This window comes from Lactuca virosa, chromosome 3, assembly GCF_052849685.1.
Source record: "Lactuca virosa cultivar CGN04683 chromosome 3, Lactuca_virosa_CGN04683_v6, whole genome shotgun sequence".
In the NCBI taxonomy this organism is placed as follows: domain Eukaryota; kingdom Viridiplantae; phylum Streptophyta; class Magnoliopsida; order Asterales; family Asteraceae; genus Lactuca; species Lactuca virosa.
The window spans coordinates 248,981,813-249,004,593 of NC_136428.1; the positions used below are offsets into that span (position 1 = coordinate 248,981,813).

Sequence of the window (22,781 nt, forward strand, 5' to 3'; positions counted from 1 at the left end):
AGGAAAAGCCCTTCGAAGGGTACCAAGGGTAAGACTCTTGATGGTTCCTCTTCAAGTGGGACAAAGAAAGGTCCCATTACTCCTTCTTCAAACCCAAAGGAAGCACAGTGCTTCTATTGCCAGGATAAGGGACACTTCAAGCGAAGCTGCCCTAAATATCTGCAAGATGTAAAGGATGGGAAGGTTAAAACCACCCATGCAGGTATTTACACAATATTGTCTAATAACTCATCTAATGCTAATTCTTGGGTGCTTGATACAGGTTGTGGTATTCACATCTGTACTGATTTGCAGGCACTAAGAAGAAGTGAGCAAGTGGAGCGCGGGAAGATAAACTTAGTCATGGGCAACAGGAAAGCATCACCTGTTACCAAGATAGGAGTTTATTCTTTATTGCTTAATAATGGGTTAATGTTAGATTTGAATAAGTGTTGTTACTCGCCCGAAATGGCGAGAAATATTATTTCCTTTCATGGCTTGTACAAACAAGGTTTTACATTTTCATTTGATAATAAAAATGGTGCTATTAATGTTTACTACAATGATGTATTTTACTTTAAAGCATTACCTTGTGATGGTGTATATGAAGCCGTGAATGTTGTAGACAATCTAGGAAATAATGTGCTGTATATTGATTCTTCAGATAGCTTGGATAAAGCATCTTTGTGGCATTGTCGTCTTGGACATGTTAACAAGAAGCGCATAGGCCAACTCCAAAAGGCTGGAGTCTTGGAATCATTTGACCTCAAGTCAGATGATAGTTGAGAGTCTTGTTTACTTGGAAAAATGACAAAGTCACCCTTCACAGGTACTTGTGATAGGGGTGAAGGTTTGTTGGACCTTGTACACACGGATGTGTGTGGGCCCTTCAGAGTTGCTACAAGGGATGCTAATCGCTATTATGTGACTTTTACTGATGATTACAGTAGATATGGATATATTTACTTAATCAAGCATAAGTCAGAAACCTTTGAAAAGTTCAAAGAGTTTAAGCAGGAAGTGGAGAATCAATTGGGCAGGAACATCAAGATGCTCTGATCCGATCGGGGAGGAGAGTATCTTAGCATTGAGTTCCTTGACTATCTTAAGGAATGTGGGATTGTCTCACAATTGACACCTCCCAGAACACCACAGTTGAATGGTGTAGCTGAGAGGCGCAATCGAACCTTGTTGGATATGGTTCGTTCCATGATGAGTCGAGCTTCGTTACCAATCTCTTTCTGGGGGTATGCCTTAGAGACTGCCGCCCATATCCTTAATCTAGTCCCTACTAAAAAGGTTGCCAAAACACCTCACGAGATGTGGACTGGGGAAGTTCCCAATTTGGACCACATCAAGATTTGGGGTTGTGAAGCTTTCGTGAGGCATGAGACTCATGACAAGCTTGAACCTCGAAGTGAGAGGTGTATTTTCATCGGCTACCCACAGAGATCCTTTGGTTACCTCTTCTACAGACCCAGTGATAATGTGGTTTTTGTAGCAAGAAGAGGAGTCTTTCGTGAGAGAGAATTCATAAGCCAAGGGGACAGTGGGAGGCAAATTGACCTTGAAGAGCTTCAAGAGTCAAGTGGTGAAGGAACCTCAAATGCTATCGACCAACCTGAGGAGGAAACTCCTGTTGATCTGATAGATGAGTCTGTACCTCCAAGACGTTCCACTAGGGTGAGGAACACACCTGATTTTTATTATGGTTATCACATCACCACTGAAGGTGATACATTTATTAGTGATAGTACACTAATAGACTTGGATGAACCTAATAATTACAGGGAAGCCATGGCAGGCCCTGAGTCTGCTAAATGGAAGGAGGCTATGGACAGCGAGATTCAGTCCATGTATGACAATCAAGTTTGGAACTTGGTTGACAATGTACCAGGTCGTAAGACAGTTGGGTGCAAATGGATCTTCAAGAAGAAGACCGACATGGATGGGAAGGTACACACTTATAAAGCGCGACTGGTTGCGAAGGGCTTTACTCAAACTCCAGGAGTTGACTATGATGAGACCTTCTCACCAGTAGCTAAGATTAAGTCTATTAGAGTATTATTAGCCATAGCTGCATTTCATGATTATGAAATATGGCAAATGGATGTCAAAACCGCTTTCCTTAATGGAAAGTTGGCTGAGGATGTTTACATGGCTCAACCAGAGGGTTTTGTCGATACAAGATACCCTAATAGAGTGTGTAAGCTTGATAAATTCATTTATGGATTGAAACAAGCATCTCGCAGATGGAATCTTTTCTTTGATGAGAAAGTCAAAGAGTTTGGCTTTTCTAGGAGTGAGGATGAGTCTTGTGTGTATGTCAGGGCTAGTGGGAGCATAGTTAGCTTCTTGGTGTTGTATGTGGATGACATACTTCTCATAGGAAACGACGTCCCAACCTTGCAGGAGGTTAAGTCCTGGCTTGGGAAGTGTTTCGCTATGAAGGACCTTGGGGAAGCTGCCTATATCCTAGGGATAAGGATATTGAGAGATAGGAGTAAGAGACTAATTGGACTTAGTCAAAGTACTTATGTGGATAAGGTACTGAAGAGGTTCAGTATGCAAGATTCCAAGAAAGGAGAATTACCAATCCAGAGTAATGCCAAGCTAAGTAAGACTCAGAGTCCGAGTACAGAGGCTGAGATAGCTGAGATGAGTCATATACCATATGCTTCCGCTGTGGGCTCGATCATGTATGCTATGACTTGTACTCGCCCTGATGTGGCCTTTGCTTTGAGCATGGTCAGTAGATATCAAGGGAACCCTGGCAAGGCACACTGGACAGCGGTAAAGAACATTCTCAAGTATCTGCGGAGGACTAAGGATTGGGTCCTTACCCTCGGAGGCAGTGATGACTTGAGAGTGGAAGGATATAACGATGCTAGCTTCCAGACTGATAGGGATAATTTCCGCTCTCAGTCGGGCTGGGTCTTTATCCTAAATGGAGGGGCAATTACTTGGAAAAGTTCCAAGCAGGAGACAGTAGCTGATTCTACTTGTGAATCAGAGTACATAGCAGCAAGTGAAGCGGCTAAGGAGGCGATATGGCTAAAGAACTTCATCGGAGACCTTGGAGTTGTACCAGCTATAAAAGAGCCAATGGAAATTTTCTGTGACAGCGAAAGTGCGGTTGCTTTGGCTAAGGAACCGAGAGATCACGGGAGATCTAGGCACATTGACAGAAAATACCATTTCATCAGACATCGAATAGAAGAAGGACTCCTCGTGGCTAAGAGGGTATCATCAGATGAGAACCCAGCAGATCCCCTCACGAAGGGACTGAGCAGGGTTAAGCATCTACAGCATGCGAGGCGCATTGGGCTGAAGGATGATATTAGTTTCAATAATTAGATTCCTGAAACTTGTAAAATGTAATTGACATTTGATGATAAATAAAAGTTGTTATTTATTTATGAGTAAGGTGTTACTATCTTGTGTTGATTGTTTACTATGTTTCAATTTTGCATGTTTTTACTTCCAGAATAATTATGTAATTATTCAAACCATCCACAGTCAGTCAAACTTTGGAAGTAAGTATTGATTTAAGACTGTCATGAATTTGGCTTGTATGATTTGTCTAAAAGTGCTTTGGACAATGCAATGGTTGCTACAACATTCATGAGTACTCATAAGGGCTGAGTATTGGATCCAACCCACGCTCACTTGCATCACTTCATGGAATTTATCTCGAGTGATCGTGAGACGGTAATATCATATAAATCTTCAAACCTAGAGATATGAGTTGTTGACTATGAGTTGGTTATTCATTGATTGTACGAAAACGCATTGGTAACTCGATGTTATAAAACGTGCCTTTGTGAATAATTCAACAATTAGTTAGTACAAGCATATCAGTCGAAGTTTATCTGTTCCTTCTAGAAATAGAAGCGATATCTGGGCCCCTCGATGATTTGGTTTTGACCTATGTACCGGGCCCGGTCAGAACCTAATTGATGTGTTCAATTTAGTTCTATGTCGAAACAAATCAGAGATCGAGAAACAAATGTTGGACAATAAGTAAGACCATGTTCCATGTGTTTGTCCGGCTGATATCATGAGAACAGAGGATTATATGATCACTTATCTTAAATGGCATATCATCATCATCTCAGTTCCGAGAGACTTTGAAAGAGCTACGATTGCTAGTCGGATTTTGAAGTCATATTTGCAAATATAGTTATTAGACTTATCCAAGTGGGAGACTGTTGGATATAGTGTCTAAGTCCATAACTTTATTTGGTATGTACTTGACCCGACCCGGCATGGTCCATTTGGGTTGCATGGCATTGCAATACTTGGATAGACTAAATGAGAGAATAAGGCACTTATGATTATTAATATATTATAAGTTCTAATATATTAATAATAGTATTATTTAATTAGTATTGATCAAGTATTAATGTAGGATTAATTTGGTGATCAAAGTGAGACTAATTAAATACATAGGGTTGATTATGGCAATCATCAATTCTTTTATGGTGGATTAATGATCCATGGTTTATGGGTTATGGATGTAACCAAATGGAGCTCCATGGATAGTCCATGGGAGTTACAAATCCATGGGTCATGGGAAATCAAGAGTCATGACAATTAAGGGCATTCATGTGTAAACCCTAATTGTGACAACACTATAAAAGGAACCCTATGGCTAGCAAAAGAAGACCTAGTGGACCTAGGGTTACTAGAGAGGGCATAACCGATTTTGAGTGCTAGAAGTATTCTCTCAAGTTATTCCAAGTCTTGTGGTGTTGTGTGAAGCATTTGAGGCACAACATTTGGGGTGCTAGGCTCACAAAGTCTTGAAGGAATCCAAGCAACAACAAGGTATGTATTTCTACTAGTTTTTATGTTTTTGTAATCCCCATGCCATGCTAGTTAGGAAATAACCTTGAAAAAGAAATTTGCATGTATATAGAGAAAACATAGATTCAAGGTTATTAGGGTTGCATGTACACTTAGGAAGTGTTAGAATGCTCAAAACCCATCAGTTGGAACCATCAAAGATGACCCTCCCACAAAGGTTCATGAGGGAAAACGAGCTAGTAGGGTTAGAGCCCGAAGCTTTGTTGTTGGAAGACATCTGAAAAGAAGAAAACAAGTTTAGATTAGATATATCGAATCCTTAATAATACACCTAAATGTAATATTAAGGCTAGGATCCAACACAATATATTATAACTTAGAAGAGGGATGCCGTAATCTAAGCTATAATATATTTGAAGGTAGGCGAATGACGATTCACCAATTTCCACCATGAAAACGAAATGAATTATTAGGTTTAATTGGTTTTTGAAATTCCTAGATTCTTTTGAGATTCATTGAACTTTTCAATGGCATGTTTCAATCTCGATTGTGCCCTTCAAGTTTTGTGACTGGGATGCCGAGGATCACAAATAAGGTGTGAATAACCATGCAAATTCACTTGGTACCCTTAATATTATCACCTAATCAATGTGTCGGTTAACCATACACGCTCCACCGATCTATGATAAACATTAAGTCACCCTTCGTGATCCTTACTAGTCCAAGTTAGTGTGCCGGTTAACCACACACGCTCCACCAACGACTTGGTAAGGTACAAAGTGTGAATTTCATGGGTTAGCACCATATTCACATTTTCCTAAAGTAACTAAGATTGGGAATTTATAAAAGGTTTAGTTACTTTAAAATATTCATCATACTTTTAATGAGAATTTATAAGTCCTTGTCCTACCCGTTCGGCTAACGACCCTCCACCAGTCAAGCAAGCGGTGGGTGAGAGTGGACACCCATTAAGTTGCCATTTTATAGGCAACAACCTTATACCCACCTTATAGACTGGCTTCGTGAATGAGGCGTACTAGCGGTAAGACGACTTTGATCTTATACATATATATAATAATTAACCATGAATGTTATAAATAGTATAAGGGTTGAATTTTAACTTTTAAAACTCTAAGGGTTTGGAATTAAAGTATATTAAAGTGTGTGTAACTTTACAAATTCCAAAACTTGAGGACAAGTTTTGAAACTATTCAAAACTTTTCATTTCATAACTTATGAATTAAAGGTTCATAAAAATGAAGACTCTTCATTTCCATGTAACTTATGTGTTTTAAGTGTGTGTTTAAAAGAAGTGACCTTTGGATATCCATAACTTGAGGACAAATTATGGACTCCATTAAAACACATAAATGATCAAGAATTAATCCTAAACAATTCAGCAAATAATTCCTATCATCTTCTAAATTCATAAGAACATGAACATGATCATCAAAGTTTCAAGAATTATATGAACACATACAAAGCATGAAATTTTGATATAAGATATTGTAAATGGATTAGAACAACCATTACACCAACTAAAACAAGTTTTAAAACACCAAAACAGTTTAGGGTAATGTTTCTAGTCCATTTCCAGCAGCAAAAGTCGAAAATCTGCATTCTGAGGCTCCTACTCGCCGAGTAGGATGAGTTTACACATGAACTCGGCGAGTCCCCCCATGGACTCGGCGAGTTCATCAGTCAGACAGCAAAAAATCGACTTTTTATCACTATTTTGCATCAAGTATCAAACAAACAAGCCTAGGCTCTGACACCACTGTTGGGTTTTGAGCATTCTAACACTTCCTAAGTGTACATGCAACCCTATTAAACCTTGGATCTATGTTTGTCTAAGACACATGCAAAATATTATTTTCCAAGGTTTATAACCTATCTAGCATGGCATGGGGTACTTTTAACCATAAAAGAACTAGATGAATTACATACCTTTTGTTGATTGTTGATTCCTTGGAGTTTGAGAGCCAAGCACCAATAATGTGAATGCCTCAAATGGAAATCACAAATCACCACAAACTTGGAAAATATATGAGAGAGTATACTAACTCTTGATATTGGCCACCACACTTACACACACATTAGTGTCTTTTTCATGCAACATAAGCTTGTTTATATAGTGTTTATGGTTAGGGTGAAACCCTAATAACCCATGTCTTTTCCTCTTCCAAGGATCCATGGGTAAAAGCTCCATGGATCATCCATGGACTTCCATATAAGCTTAGCCCATTCCCAAATGAGTGTTAGCCCACACCATATAAATATAATAGCCCATGATTTAATTAGTCTTCCTTTTAATCACTAAATTAATTCATAATTAATTCAAGATTAAAACTAATTAAGTAACATGACTTTATATTAATATATTATAACTTATAATATATTAATAAATCGTAAGTATACAACTCTCATAAAATTATCCATAACTAGTTTGGGTGAAGTGCAACCCAAATGGACCATGCCGGGTCGGGTCAAGTATATACCAAATAAGTTATGGACTTAGACATCTTATCCAACAATTCTTGTAAAACAATACTATATCGCCATATGATCATTAATGAAATGGCCTTATCGTTTAGTTCCTTGAAACAAATTTTTCCACTTTCCTACACCTTTATTGATAACTCCCCCCCCCCCCTTCTCTCTCTCTCTTTCTCTCTCTCTCTCTCTCTCTCTCTCTCTCTCTCTTGATCTCTTCTCACCCCGAATTCCCACCATTATTGTCACACCATCATTAGCAACCCTAATCGACCCTTTTTTTTCTTTGGTCCTTACACCAAACACCCAAAACCTATTTCTCGATACTCAAATCTGCATACCAGCCCCACCCAAACCATTCCACTCACCTATCCTCCTCATAGCAGTTTATTGCCCCAATCCCCAAAAAACCTCATGGTTACTTGTACCAAAAATTAAATGGCACCTCTAAACTTATTTATCACCTAAACCTTCCCAACGCTACCTAATCACCCATTCCCCAATATTATATTTATGCATTTAATGACCCAGATTGGACTATTGTCATTAAAGATAAATATAATGCTCTTACTATTAATTATACTCGAGAACTGATCCTAGCCCCCACCCTAGGAGGTCAATATTGTTTGTTCTATATGGATTTTCAGGAAGAAGTGCAAGGCACATGGCTCTCTTGATCACACCAAAGTTTGTCTAATATAAAATGGCTAAAGCCAAAGATTTGTAATTGACTGTGACGAAATCGTTAGTTCGGTCACTAATTATGTCACTATACACACTATTTTCAATCTCGGTGTCTTTATGAAATAGCCTATACATCAGTTGGAACTCAAAAATACATTCCTTCATGGAAAACTCAGTAAAACAATCGTATACACCAACCTTTGGGTTTTAATGACAAATATCGCCCTGACTTTGTTTGTTACTATGGAAATTCTGATATGTCCTCAAACAAGCACTTTATGCTTGATTTTAGTAGATTCCCCCATTCATTACTTACATTGTTTTCCTATATAGTTAGAATGATTATTGTCTTTTCATTTTTCAGTAGGGCCAATCTTTAGCATATTTCCTACTTTATGTAGGTAACATCATCCTTACAACTTCATTAAATACACTTATTGAACATATCACTTAATCTCTGGAAAAAGAGTTTTCGATGATGAAAATTGAGGATCTATATTATTATCTCGACATATCGCAACCAATTCCAGTAATGGCCTCTTTTTATGCCAATATAAGTACATTCTTGTATGTTCAAACATGTTTGCTTAACTACAATACATTTGTACTTCATCTGATACCTAATGCTCGATCACTCCAGGCCAACCAGTTACATATTCATCTTTATATCACAAGCTTGCCAAGACATATTAGTATTTAGTTTTTACTTGACTACACCTTGCATATGGCATACAACAAATATGTTTATATATATATATATATATATATATATATATATATATATATATATATATATACATATATATATATATATATATATATATATGTATATATATAACCCTCGATAGTCTCATTTACCTGCATTAAAACACATCTTCTGTTATGTTCAAGGGACTTTAGAATCCGACCTCCAACTCCCTGCTTCTAGATCTCCAGTCTTATTTCCTACCCTAACAATGAGTAGGGGTTTTCCTCCTTCTCATCAATTTACTAGTGGTTATTGCTTATTTTTGGAAACAACTTACTACCTTGGTTGTCTAAACGACACCCTACGGTATCTCGATCTAGTATTGAAGCAAAGTATATAGGCGTTGCCAAGTAGTCAAAACTTGTTGGATCTGCAACCTCTTTCGCAAGCTTCACTCTGTTGGTTCCTATTTATCGATTGGTTTGGTGCGAAATATAAGAATTAAGAAGATAATCGTGTATGAACAATGATGAACATGAACATGTGAGTAAACTGTAATGTATAGATAGAGATACACAACATATTACATGAAGAACACTCAAGGCTAGGGCGAATTCCCTAGCTAACTCTCCCCGCCCCCTCTCTAACAAATGTCTACATGTTACACTCTTATTACAAATGACCACTCGTCTCCACTTTATATACTAGTGAAGGGAATATGCTTTCGTACAAGGAAAACTTCTAACCTAATAAATCACTCAACATTGTAGACCATCTCTTCCTCTAACAAATTTCCCCCCAAATGCTCGGAAATGATGAGGGTAATAAGCAATGATAAAAGGCATAACTTCTGACGGGCGGGTTTGGTGCTAAAATATCTCAGAAGAGCTGAAGCTGTTGTGATCTTGGATTTTGGCAATCAAATTTCTAACATCAAATAACATATAGAGAAGCCAACTTGTATAGAAATACAAAATCCCAATCTTCAAATTTAACCAGTCAACAAAAACTGATCATGTTCACAGTCTCCCCCTCGACTGATGAATTAAAGAGCTCAATATCATATCACACAAAGGCTTCAATATTTCAAACTCGAATTATAATACAATAAATAATATGGATCCAATGAAAGGTCTACCAATGCCAAAATTTTAATCATAAATGATAAAAAAAATCATTGCCACGTCGCATCGCCAAAATAATATTCGTCTTCAAAGTATCGCAAATCCAAGCTCGAGAAATCATAAAATCTGATTCAGATACTAGCACAAATGAGGCATCCCAAAATACAGAGTTTGAAGATAAATAATCATAATCTAAAGAACAACTAGTAATGCCAAAAATTTGATCTGTGAAGATCAAAAGTCAGTGTCACATCACATTACTAAATCAATCTTCGTCTTCAAATGTATCTAAAATCCATACTCCAATAATAAAGTCACAACGGATACTCATGATTCTCCTATAACTTTTGATCGAACATGCAATGAAGAGAAAATATAATCATGAAATCAGGAAAGATAATATGTCGGATATAATGGAGCATCGCACGCTCCCACTTGATTTTAGCATCTACCCGTAAAAACGAGGATATTATTTTTGGTTCATGAGTAAACTTGGTGATGTTTTCTTGAACTGGACAAGCACTGTAAAATATATCTAATAAATTCGCTATTGAAGAATCATAATGCTGAATCCAAGTAATGTTGATGAATGAAATGCAAACCCGAACTCCCGAAGCACGACCATTGACTTGTCAATCAAGGTCGAAAGGAACTGGTCTAGAGCTCTAATCCGAAGATCTTTTGTCTGAAGGTGACCTGCGACCTTATGTAACCAGCCCAAAGGAAGTAAAAATGTGAACCTTGAATACCAATTGCTGGTTCTCATTTATCGATTGGTTTAGTGCAGAATTTAAGAACCAAGAAGATAATCGTGTATGAACAATGATGAATATGAACATGTGAGTAAATTGTAATTTATAGATAGAGAGATACAACATATTACATGAAGAACACTCATGGCTAGAAAGATTTCACCAGCCAACTTTCTCTCTCTCTCTCTCACTCTATCTATCTATCTATCTATCTATCTATCTATCTATCTATCTATCTATCTCTATCTTTACAGAATGTCTACATGGTACACTCTTATAACAAATTATCACTCACCTCCATTTTATATACTAGCGTCGTCTTCCTTTATGACAGGGCCTTCCTTGATACGCATTGCGTGTCGTAAATGTGCGTCGTAAATCGTGTGTCGTAACTGCGCGTCGTAAATACGCGTCGTCTATAGACGACGCGCAAAAGCGTGTCGTCTCTCGTTATAACAGGGCCTTCCTTAACACATATTTGCGCGTCGTCTGAGCGTTTTACGAAACGCATTACGCGTCGTAAAAGGTTGTTTTTCTAGTAGTGGCACTCTCATCTTGATAAAGCTACCACTATTTACTGTAACAACATGAATGTCAACATACCGGTGCAACACAAAAGAACAAAGCATATAGACATTGCTATTCACTTTGTTCATGACAAAGTTTTTGGATTAGTGTCTAAGTCCATAACTATTTTGGTATGCACTTGACCCGATTGTGAGCATGGTCCTTTTGGGTTGCCTTCACACTAGTGACTAGACAGGATGACTGTTGAGGAGAGAGGCTGGTTTATTGTTAAGAATAACAAATTAGGGTATAAATATGATTTTTTAATATATTATATGAATAATATATTAATTTGGAATCATATTATTAATTAGTATTTAATCAGAAATTAATTAGGAATTAATTTCGGGATTAAAGGAATTAATTAAAAGTACAGGGGCTGTTTTGTAACTATTTGATAGTTGAGACTTTGGGCTATTGGATCACCTTTATTAAGGCTTGAACGAAAATCCTAGAAGGATCTAGGAGTTTTCGTCCAAGGGATTAAGGAAAGGAGTCCATGGACTTGCTTAGGCCCTAAGCTAAGGGATTAGGGTTTCCACCTTGAAACCATAGCTAGCCTCAAGTATAAATAGCACCCTAAGGCACTAGAATTCAGCCAACCCTTGGGAAAACCCTACTAGATCCGAATTTTGGAGCTTAGTACCCTTCCTCCTCTCTCTCATATTCATCCTCTCACTCAAAGTGTGTTTGTGAGCCATTAGAGGTACTACACTTGTGGTACTTGCTTTCAAGAGCTAAGGAAACTCAAGGAATTAGTTGTTATTAGTATATAACAACAAAAGGTATGTATTCTATTCTCCTATGTAAATTTCAAAAATAGTAGATTCATGTTAGGTTTCCTTTTGTGTTCATAAAGTTGTATGTCTAATAATGAAAGCATAGATCCAATTAGGGTTGCATGCACACATAGGATTGTTTGTATAAAACCCATCAGTGGTATCAGAGCCTTTGGTTTTTGTTTTCAGTTAGATTTGATACAAATGTATGAATTTGACAAATTAGGGTTTATGGCAAATAAACCCTAGGGCTTGGATTTTCAAAATTAGGGTTACAAAACCCTAGTTTTCGAATTGTATTAGGGTTTCCCAAACCCTTTCCTTAGCCACCAAGATTTCGAAATTAGGATTGTCTAACCCTAAGATTTCGAAATTTGCCTTGTCCCCATGATAAGATTCCCAAATTTTAAGGATTTGGATAATGTCATATCTTGTAATTATCCCTTAATTGTTTAAATAGATAATTAAAGATCTTTTGAATTATCCCATCCTAAAATTTTCGAATTTTAGGGGATAAAGGGATTAGGTTAAAATTAATTGTTTAATTTAGTACATTATCCTCCAAGATTTAATAATTTAAATTAATTGTTTAATTTAGATAATTATTAAATCAAAGTTTTAATATTTAAGATTTTAAAATTAAAAGGTTTTAATTTGTTGAAAAATTTTAAATATGATTAAAACCCTAGTATTTTGAAATGTTTAAAATACACCCTTATACTATTATAATATTATAAGACTAATAATTACATATATATATATATATATATATATATATATATATATATATATATATATGTGTGTGTGTGTGTGTATAAGATTAAGCTAGTCTTACCGTTAATAGGCCTCATTCACGAAGCCGATCTATAAGGGGGGTATAAGGTTATGACATATAAAATGGTTGTTTAATGGGTGTCCACTCTCACCCAGCGCTTCCATGATTGGTGGAGGGTCGTTAGCCGAACGGGTAGGATAGGGCAACTAATTCCTCATTAAAAGTATAATGATTAATAAAGTAACTAAATGCTTTTATTAAATTCCCAATCTTAGTTACTTTAGGTAAAAGTGAATCTGATGCAATTCCATGAAATTACACTTTGTACCCTTGCTAAGACGTTAGTGGAGCGTGTGTGGTTAACTGGCACACTAATTGGGTTCTAAGAAAAGGTGGCAAAGGGTGACTCGATGTTTGTCATAGTTCGGTGGAGCGTGTGTGGTTAACCGGCACATCGAATAGGTGACTGTAACATTGGGGGCACCATGTATATTTGCATGGTTATTCACACCCTGTTTTGTGATCCTCGGCATCCCAGTCACAAATCGAGGGGCATATAGACATTTAAACATGCCATTGAAAAGTTCAATGAGTCTCAAAAGATCTAGGAGTTTCCAATACATTTAAAACTTAACCTTCTTTTTCGTTTTTCACAGTGGAAATTGGTAAATCTTCATTTACATACCTTCAAATATTCTGCAAATTGGATTACGACATCCCTCTTCCAGTTTGTAGAATATAATGATGGGTCCTAGCCTTAATATCTCATTTGGGTGTTTTATTAAGGACTCAATCAACTAACTTGAATTTTCTCCCGTTTTGATAGATGTCAAAGTCTGACAACTATGGTCTTCCTGAATCCGTTGGAAAAAGTTTTCCACGTGAAGATGATGTTCCACGATTGGATTGTGGAAATAGAATTCATGCTTCATTTCCTCCACCTCCTCCAATAATTCTCCCTGACCCACGTGTTCAAAGAGTTGAAAAGTTCAAGGTCACTCAAGCCCTATTGGCAATAAGACACAAAGATGGAAAGTCTGTGTGTGCACACGTCTTAAAGATCAAGTCACACATTGACAGGTTAAGGATGTTGGGTGTCGATGTCTCAAGGAAGTTGGTTGTTGACTTGGTTCTTCAATCACTTCCCGAATCATATGTTAAGTTCGTTAGAGATTACTATATGATGGACCACGACATGACCCTTATTGATTTGACTTATTTGCTTATTGCTGTTGAATCAGAAATGATTTGGTGCACTGGTCGAGCAAATTGGTCTGATAAATCAATATCCCAACCTTCTACGGGTAATGGCAACATTGGAAGTCCAGAAACGTCTTCTCTACGTAAGATAAAGGCTGAGTTTGAGATAGTCTCGTGTGCCATTCCAGAAGAGTCCATATCTTTCTACTGCCAAAAGAAGGGGCATTGGTTACGAAGCTGCCCTGACTACCTGAGAGATCTAAGAGATGGGAGAGTCAAGATGTATGACTATGCTTCAGGTAAAATCCATTATCTAACTCCATTAAGTTCCTATTTGGAGATTCTTAATACATGATGTGATAAGATTACATTTGATGTTTTGAAGGATCGAAGAAAAGAAAGGAAGCTTAAAGGAAGGAGCGAGCTGAGTCTGATCGCGAAGAAATGGATTACGATCGCATGGATTCGATGATCGGATTTTTGAGCTTCTGCTTAGAGTTATGATAAATTGCTTAGGAATATGTAATAGCATAGTTTTCATTTGCATTGTAAGGATATATTTTTCCGCAATAAAATAAATTTTGATTTTGTCTTATTTATATTTCCTTGCAATGACAATTGTGAAAATTGGTGTCTGTGTGTTTCTATTATAAGCAATATTAAATGGATGTGATTCTTAGTTATGTTATTTATGGTAATGTTATAATTTTCTAAGTAAGGAAAGATTCCCATCGCCCAAGTTTCAATTGGACAGAAGCTTGGAATTATATGATTTGAATCATGTGATGTATGGAAATCTTGGTACTTAGAAATTTTAAGGCTAATTCCTTGACAAAGAGTCAAGTGAAGGACTAGGAGATCGAGTTCACAATGTTATGCACTGGTCAAGTCCACCATAAATAACAATAACATTATTCGTCATGATTTACTAAAAGTCTAGTAAATGTGGTTATACTTACAAGATTAAGTGTAATTCTGAATCATTGAAAAGTTTCAATGAATGGGAGAACGAATAAGTAGAATCAATGAAGGCAGAAAGATAAAAAGTTTCTCCAATCCAATAAGAAGGAATAGTACTTTTGTATCGTGTTTTATGATCATCTTGGTAATCGTAGGAACCATATTACAATTCATCCTCTAAGGACACCCTAGTGCACTAGTTTGCCTAAGAAGAGGAATCGAGAATTGTTGTAGTGGTTAAGTCAATCAGATGTATCGTACTTCGTTCCAAAAATCAAGTCTTAGAGTCATACTCCAAGATTGTGACCTGAGTGACATAATCTTAAGTAGGAATGTTCTTACACTTGCACATTTTGGTAAATTGTGATGTCTTGAATAAGACAAAGACCAACTATTACCAAATTGCGTGTAGGTTTTGTCTTGATATAGGCACACACTAACTCTTGAATATTTGTTTTGTCAAGAAATGTTTCTTGGTAAGAGAGTCTAATATGTCAAGAGATCAGTGGGAGTCTAAAGATCTTGAAAAGTTTCAAGAACTAATCGAGAGTAAACCTGCTGTTAATTACTAGCACACGACTTGAGGTTTCTAACCTATCGTGTTGACATATTCTTGTTTCTGTGCCATTCCAGTTTTGTCAAATAAGCATGTGAGTTCTATAAGTTCTCAATGGGTTGCATAGGGGCAGGGCACCTTGATCAATGGAAAGTACATTGAAAGGTAGGGTTGAGCTGCTCAATAACTTGGAAGCAATGGTGGGACCCTTGATGGCAAGAAATTAAGAATGGACAAGTTCGATCCATAACAGTTTGGATTTGTCACAATTATTGTCTTATGATTATGGTTATGACAAATTCACATGGATAGGAACACATACACCACAAAATCTGAGTGTCATAAGGTTTCTATCCTTCATGAAAATGATTGTGAATAAACGCTTTCACTAAGAGAGATTTTGAAGATAGCATTATGTAATTTGCATTTCTCAAATGCGATTATGATTACAACATCCCTCTTCATAGTTCGAATTGTAGGAAATGGCAAATGGGTCTGAACATTTTAGACTTATTGTTATAAGTTCTAAAATTGTTTAAACACACATATGGGTTATCTAAGGAAAGGTGTATGAGTTCGAGAAGCTTTGATAAAAGCTTATCGAAGCGTCTTGGTTTCAGAAATCTGAACTTTGGTAAAGAAAGTCAATAAGTATTGGTTTCTAGAAGTCCAGCTAATTTCTGAATACGTGTCAAAGCTAGTAGGAGCATAAGTGTTATGCTTGGAAAAGATATAATCATCATGTGAGTGGGAGCATGATAATTATGGTAAGTATTGCGAGATAGCAATATTAATTATAGAAAACAAAAGGTTCAATTCGCAAAGTTGCAAGGGTTGAAAAGTTGTTTTGCTATAATTAAGGGAGAGAATTTTATACTTCATTTCAGTTCTAAAAGCTTGGATTGATTTTTTTTAATATAATTTAGTCATATAAAATTAAGATTGTGTTCTCAAATTCGATTATGATTACGACATCCCTCTTCATAGTTCGAATTATGAGAACATGGAAAATAAAGATATTGTAGCAAAAGACTGGTCAAGTATCACGTCTTTATGTAAGACATTATGAATCGTATCCCATATGCTTCGGGCATAGGATCGATTGCATATGCTATAATATTCGCGTGTTCTAAAATTTTCCAAATGCCTAGGGCATTAAGAGGGAAAAAGGATTGGAACCAGATATGACTAAAAGTGGTTAATCAACTGTCAAGAGGACAATCTAAGGTTCACCGAGGATTGGTTGCTTGTGAGCATTTGGAAGTATAGTAATGGAAGGACCATACTGACATTATTATTATTAGATATGATGAGTTGTCATATGGAAAATATGGAAATGTTTTCTTATTGGGAGTTAGACATTAAGAATCTATATGTCTAGATTAGAAACTTTTATGCAAGAAGGATGTTCAAAGGAATGTACTTTGAATGTGAGACTTCATATCTATGGAATTGTCTTGCAACAATCTCCAATAGATAACTTTGTAATTTCATTGGCAAAATCTTTGTCTTTGGCGCTATGACATTACGAAAGGATCGTTGCATAAAATGTTAAAATCTAACATATTCTATAAGTGGAAAGAATTTGGTATTTTCACACTTGTGGTAAGGATTGGGAATTGTGAAATGAGTGTTATTGAAAATGTTATTCAATTATGCTATTTCACAAAGTAAGGACCATAGGTAAACATAGTGTGCATGCTAAGAGCATGGGACAATTGTTGTTATAATTCAAGTAATAAGTTGATTACCCGAAACATTATACAATGAATAATGTGTAATCCATATGGTGATTAAATAAAAGGAGTTTTATTTATACTCAAAAGGTTGGGGCCATATTGGGTTCGATTATTCTTGCGTTTCACTTTGCATGTTTTGACTTCCTGAATAATAAGATTATTCGAACGTTCCACAGTCGCTCATACTTTGGGAGTAGGTATGAAAGAAGATTGTCATGAATTGGTTTGTAGATTGTCTAAAGTGTATTAGACATAGCAAAGGTATGCTGCAACGTTCATGAGTGCTTACGAATATGATTCGAGCATTGGATTAAACCCACGCTCACTTGGATCGCTTCATGGATTTTATCACGAGTGATTGGTGAGACGATAATATCTTATATTCTTGAAACCGAGATGTGTGAGTTATATCTTGTGAGTCAGTTACACATTGATAATATGTAAATGCACCAGTAACTTGGTGCTATAAAACGTATTGTTGTGTGTGATTCGGTGAGTGAGTACAAGCGAGCATTGAGTCGAAGTTTATCCGTTCCTTTTACCCAAAGTGGGATAAAAGCGATATTTATGGGCCCCTCAATGATTTAGTGATGACACCTAAGCGCTTGGCCAAGCCAGGACTAAGTTGATGTGTTCAATTGTAGTCTGTTGTCAGTCGTCGTAAATCGGAAATCGAGAAACAACACATAGACTGAGAGAATGATTTCAATCCATCTCTCATGTCTATACGATATCAAGGATGGAGGAATATATGATCCCTTATCTAAAGGACACGCTTCTGATAAGATCAGAGTTGACTGCGGCTTTTGAAAGCTACGATTGCTGATCAGGTTCTGAAGTCATACGCAGAATAGTTATTAGACTTATCCAAGTGGGAGACTGTTGGATTAGTGTCTAAGTCCATAACTATTTTGGTATGCACTTGAGCCGATTGTGAGCATGGTCCTTTTGGGTTGCCTTTACACTGGTGACTAGACAGGATGACTGTTGAGGAGAGAGGCTGGTTTATTGTTAAGAATAATAAATTGGGGTATAAATATGATTTTTTTAATATATTATATGAATAATATATTAATTTGGAATCATATTATTAATTAGTATTTAATCAGAAATTAATTAGGAATTAATTTCAGGATTAAAGGAATTAATTAAAAGTATAGGGGCTGTTTTGTAACTATTTGATAGTTGAGACTTTGGGCTATTGGATCACCTTTATTAAGGCTTGAACGAAAATCCTAGAAGGATCTAGGAGTTTTCGTCCAAGGGCTTAAGGAAAGGAGTCCATGGACTTGCTTAGGCCTTAAGCTAAAGGATTAGGGTTTCCACCTTGAAACCCTAGCTAGCCTCAAGTATAAATAGCACCCTAAGGCACTAGAATTCGGCCAACCCTTGGGAAAACCCTACTAGAGTCGAATTTTGGAGCTTAGTACCCTTCCTCCTCTCTCTCATATTCATCCTCTCACTCAAAGTGTGTTTGTGAGCCATTAAAGGTACTACACTTGTGGTACTTGCTTTCAAGAGCTAAGGAAACTCAAGGAATTAGTTGTTATTACTATATAATAGCAAAAGGTATGTATTCTATTTTCCTATCTAAATTTCGAAAATAGTAGATTCATGCTAGGTTTCCTTTTGTGTTCATAAAGTTGTATGTCTAATAGTGAAAACATAGATCCAATTAGGGTTGCATGCACACATACGATTATTTGTATAAAACCCATCAAAAGTAACCATTGGCTAACTTTTAGTTCTATATATGCCATAGAGCTATCAATATGTCAACAACTTCATTAAGAATCTACCTAAGTCTCTCGTTACAAACTTCGGAGACAGTTTTAGCCTTCGAACTCGACCTCCCGCTCAGACAAGGGGGACATATCAATGTATATTTATGTTGTATATCCATTGCACCTTAAATAGACCAATTATATAGATCAAGGTTGTCAAGATCGGGATCTTAATCGTAGGAACGTAAGATCCTACGATCCTACCAATGAAAACCTTGTTGGATCGTAATAGGAACGTTTAGTATGTAAGATTGCAGTTAGGATCATAGGATCGAGATTGAGATCCGATCTGATCCTATGAATCTATAAAATTTTCACATTTTAATCCAATTTTGATTATCTTTACCCATTTATTGGCTGACCTAGTCTCCTTACCCAAAGGTCAATCGAGAATAGCCTCATTCTTGTACTGTTTTATGAACCGTAAATGATCAACAACCCTATAATTCTTTTTCTCCTTTAACGTTTTAGCCTCATCGATGATAGAATTTGAGATTTAGCCTCATATTGTTATTATTTTCTTCATGCAACACTTCAAGCGCAACAGTAGAGGTGATCCTCTTTCCAGTTTTTTTACTGCTCAAACCTTTCTCATTAAGAGCTGAAGCCTTTCTCATTAAGAGCTTGAGAACTTGTGTGTGTGTGTTTGTTTTTTTTTTTTTTTGAGCTTTAAAAGTTGAAATTTTTATTGGTTTCCTTCCTTATAGTTTAAGCAAATAATGTGTTAAATATTTAACACAAATAACATGAAAGTTATGAGTTGCTAATCTTCTTTGATAAATGACCAGTAATACTCGTTTAAGTTATTTAACCATGTCATTAACTACTAAATGATCTGTTATCTTTTTGAGCTATTTAACCCTAAAATACGGGAAAAATAATATATACAATTAATTACCTTTTTATATCATTTTTTATGGGATCTTATGATTCCGATCCTGATCTTGCAAACTTGAAAACGATTATATATAAGATCCCGATCTTGATAACGTTGGTATATCGGTTAAGCCATGCAATGCATTATTTGTATTTTGTATTTTTCTTTTCTTCAAAATAATGAGAAATCGTTGAAGGAAAATATTTCAAACTTACAATTTGGTGATTTTTAAAACTTCAGTCACGTCAATACTTTCTTTCACGTATTATTATTCTGATTAAAGTTGTAAACACATATGAAGTTCCACGTCTAAACCAAAATCAAATTAGGTCTCGACTTTCCCATATTAATTATGGACAATATATATAGCAAAATTGTCGGTTCACGCCTGTTCTTCTTCTTCCTAATTCGGACCTCATGATCCATGGCTATCAAGTTCAAACTTTAGTTAGGCATTGTTTGTTGATGCACTTTATGATTAGGCAAACATATTTGGTAGTAGTTGAATTATGCCTATCCTAAAAGCTAAAAAAAGCCATCCTCGAATTATGCTCGGTAAAAAAACTTCGATTTACAAACAAAGTCTATTGTGCATTATATAATGTTAGATTATGTTTCCATAATTCTTAACATTCCGTTACTTAATTGTGAATACATGATCAAAACACAAATATATAGTACTTAGTGAGTTCTTTCACATAAAAGATAAAACCAAATCCGTTTATGGTTTAGGGGTTCTTTTAACTTTCCAAAATATTAGTTCTAGCTCAAATTATTAATTAAAACTATGAAATAAGATAATGACACTAGTGAGCTTGTTTTCTAACTAAATATTATTATTATTGATATAAAAAATTAGCATCACATTGCAGGTGAATATATAGAATCTGTAAGGAAATTGCAATAAAATCAAATATTTGAAAAAGCCACCCCACCCCACCCTACCCCGCCCCCGCCCCACCCTACCCCATCCCACTCCCATCTCTTATCTCTTTGAGGTTTAAAAAGAGCTTATTGCTGTTTCTCTAGTGTCTTTGCCACCCCCATGTTCCTTTCTACTTCCAAGATCCATACCCATAAGAGTACTCGGATTATACACGCAGACAGCTATCAATTTCAGCAGCTTATTGTGAGCTCTGTGAGTTTTGCCTAACTTTACGCATTAAAAAGAAGGTTTCTTTTCCCCCCACTGACATGTCCTTCCTCCCACCTGAACCCATGTTTTTTGGCTATGAAGATGACCACCACCCTCCTCATGACTTCCAAGGTTTTTCCTTCTCTTTCTCTCTCTAGATCTGCATGTGGGTTTCTTGATCATCAAGTATAATCATAAGGTTATATAATTTAATGGGTTTGCCATAGTTTCTTAAATAATTGTGTGTATGTAGGTGTTCAGACACTCTTGATGAGAAGATCCATGTCTTATTCCGGGATAGACAGGTGTGAAGAAACGCGAGGTCATGGTGCAGCCGATGATGACATGTCAGAAGACGATGGATCGCAGCTTGGAGAGAAGAAGAGAAGGTTAAATTTGGAACAAGTTAAAGCTCTTGAAAAGAGCTTTGAATTAGGTAATAAGCTCGAACCCGAAAGGAAAAGTCAACTCGCTAGGGCTCTTGGGTTGCAACCAAGGCAAGTTGCCATATGGTTTCAAAACCGAAGGGCTCGATGGAAGACCAAACAATTGGAGAAAGATTATGATATATTGAAGAGACAGTTTGAGTCTGTGAAAGCTGATAATGATGCTCTCAAGAACCTAAACAAGAAACTTCATGCAGAGGTAAGAATTACAATACAGTAACTTAATTGATGAATTCTTGAAAACTTTTACATGGGTATTGTTAATATCTATTGTTTTCTTCGAAATCATTATAAATTCTTTCAAAAGTCGAATCTTTACAACATGGGTAGTTCTAGAATTGGTTAAAGATACATGTTTAATCATCAAGATTCATATATTTTTTTTTTCTTCAGTTATTGGCTGTAAAAGGTGGAGATCAATCAAATGGGGTTAGACCCATAAATCTAAACAAAGAAACAGAAGGATCATGGAGTAATGGAAGTGAAAATAGCTGCGATCTCAACACAGTAGCAGGCACCATGACACCATCGGAAGAGAGCCCGATATTTTACACACAAATATCAAACAACATGTACCCTACAATGTCATCTATGGGTCAAAATTCATCGGGTCTAACACAATTCCTACAAAATTCTTCAACAACAGATCTTCTTAGCCAACGATTAAACCAAACAGTTGGAAACGAAGGCTTCTGTAACATGTTCAATGGTATTGAAGATCAACAGGCTTTTTGGCCATGGCCGGAGCAGCATCCTCAACATCTTCATTGAAGTTCATGACTGGATTTTTGCTACATAAAAATCCCATTTTTTCGATTTAAATTTGATACGAGCACCTATTTTGCAATTTAATTGGTGTATAGAATTGAATTATGTGCATTTTATTTTGATTATTTAAGAGGGAAATGGAAATGGAAAATACGCATCAATTTCTTGTCATAAATTAAGTCCAAGTATATATAAAAATGTTTTTTTTTTCTAAAGAGATTCATGTGACATGTTTTATGATGAATTATATATTCTAATTCTAATTTGGTCTATGTCTATCGATTTAACTATTCTCGCATACATTTTAATGGAAATTCAAGATTATTAATAATTTCAGATATAATATTTCGAATTTTCTTTTATATATTTAATTTTTGGTTTGGAACGATAGGTCTTATCGCTTTTCACGATCATAAACATACATCTTCTTGCTTCTGAAATTTTCTATTTTGTGATTTTGCGCTGTACATGTGTACAAACTTACATGGCAGTTATATTTTTATAGTTTGAAAAGTGTAGTAGCATTTTTCATGTCAAATTAAAACTCAGGTATGTATTTGAAACCAGTTTATTCCAATTTAATCGAGAAAAATATTTGAAAACTAAACCATTGTTATAAATTAAACCAAGATCTAAAACCTTACCACTATAAAACGTCGAGATTTT

General features: G+C 36.0%; 1 protein-coding gene across 1 annotated transcript; it reads left to right on the forward strand.

The window, feature by feature from the left end:
• Positions 1-20,797: 20,797 nt before the first annotated feature.
• Positions 20,798-22,395, forward strand: LOC145167105 (homeobox-leucine zipper protein ATHB-13-like). Its single transcript, XM_079086199.1, has 3 exons — positions 20,798-21,033; positions 21,155-21,546; positions 21,741-22,395. The coding sequence occupies exons 1-3, from the start codon at positions 20,961-20,963 to the stop codon at positions 22,116-22,118; spliced, it is 843 nt and encodes a 280-aa protein (XP_078942325.1). The 5' UTR covers positions 20,798-20,960; the 3' UTR covers positions 22,119-22,395.
• The last annotated feature ends 386 nt before the right edge of the window (positions 22,396-22,781 follow it).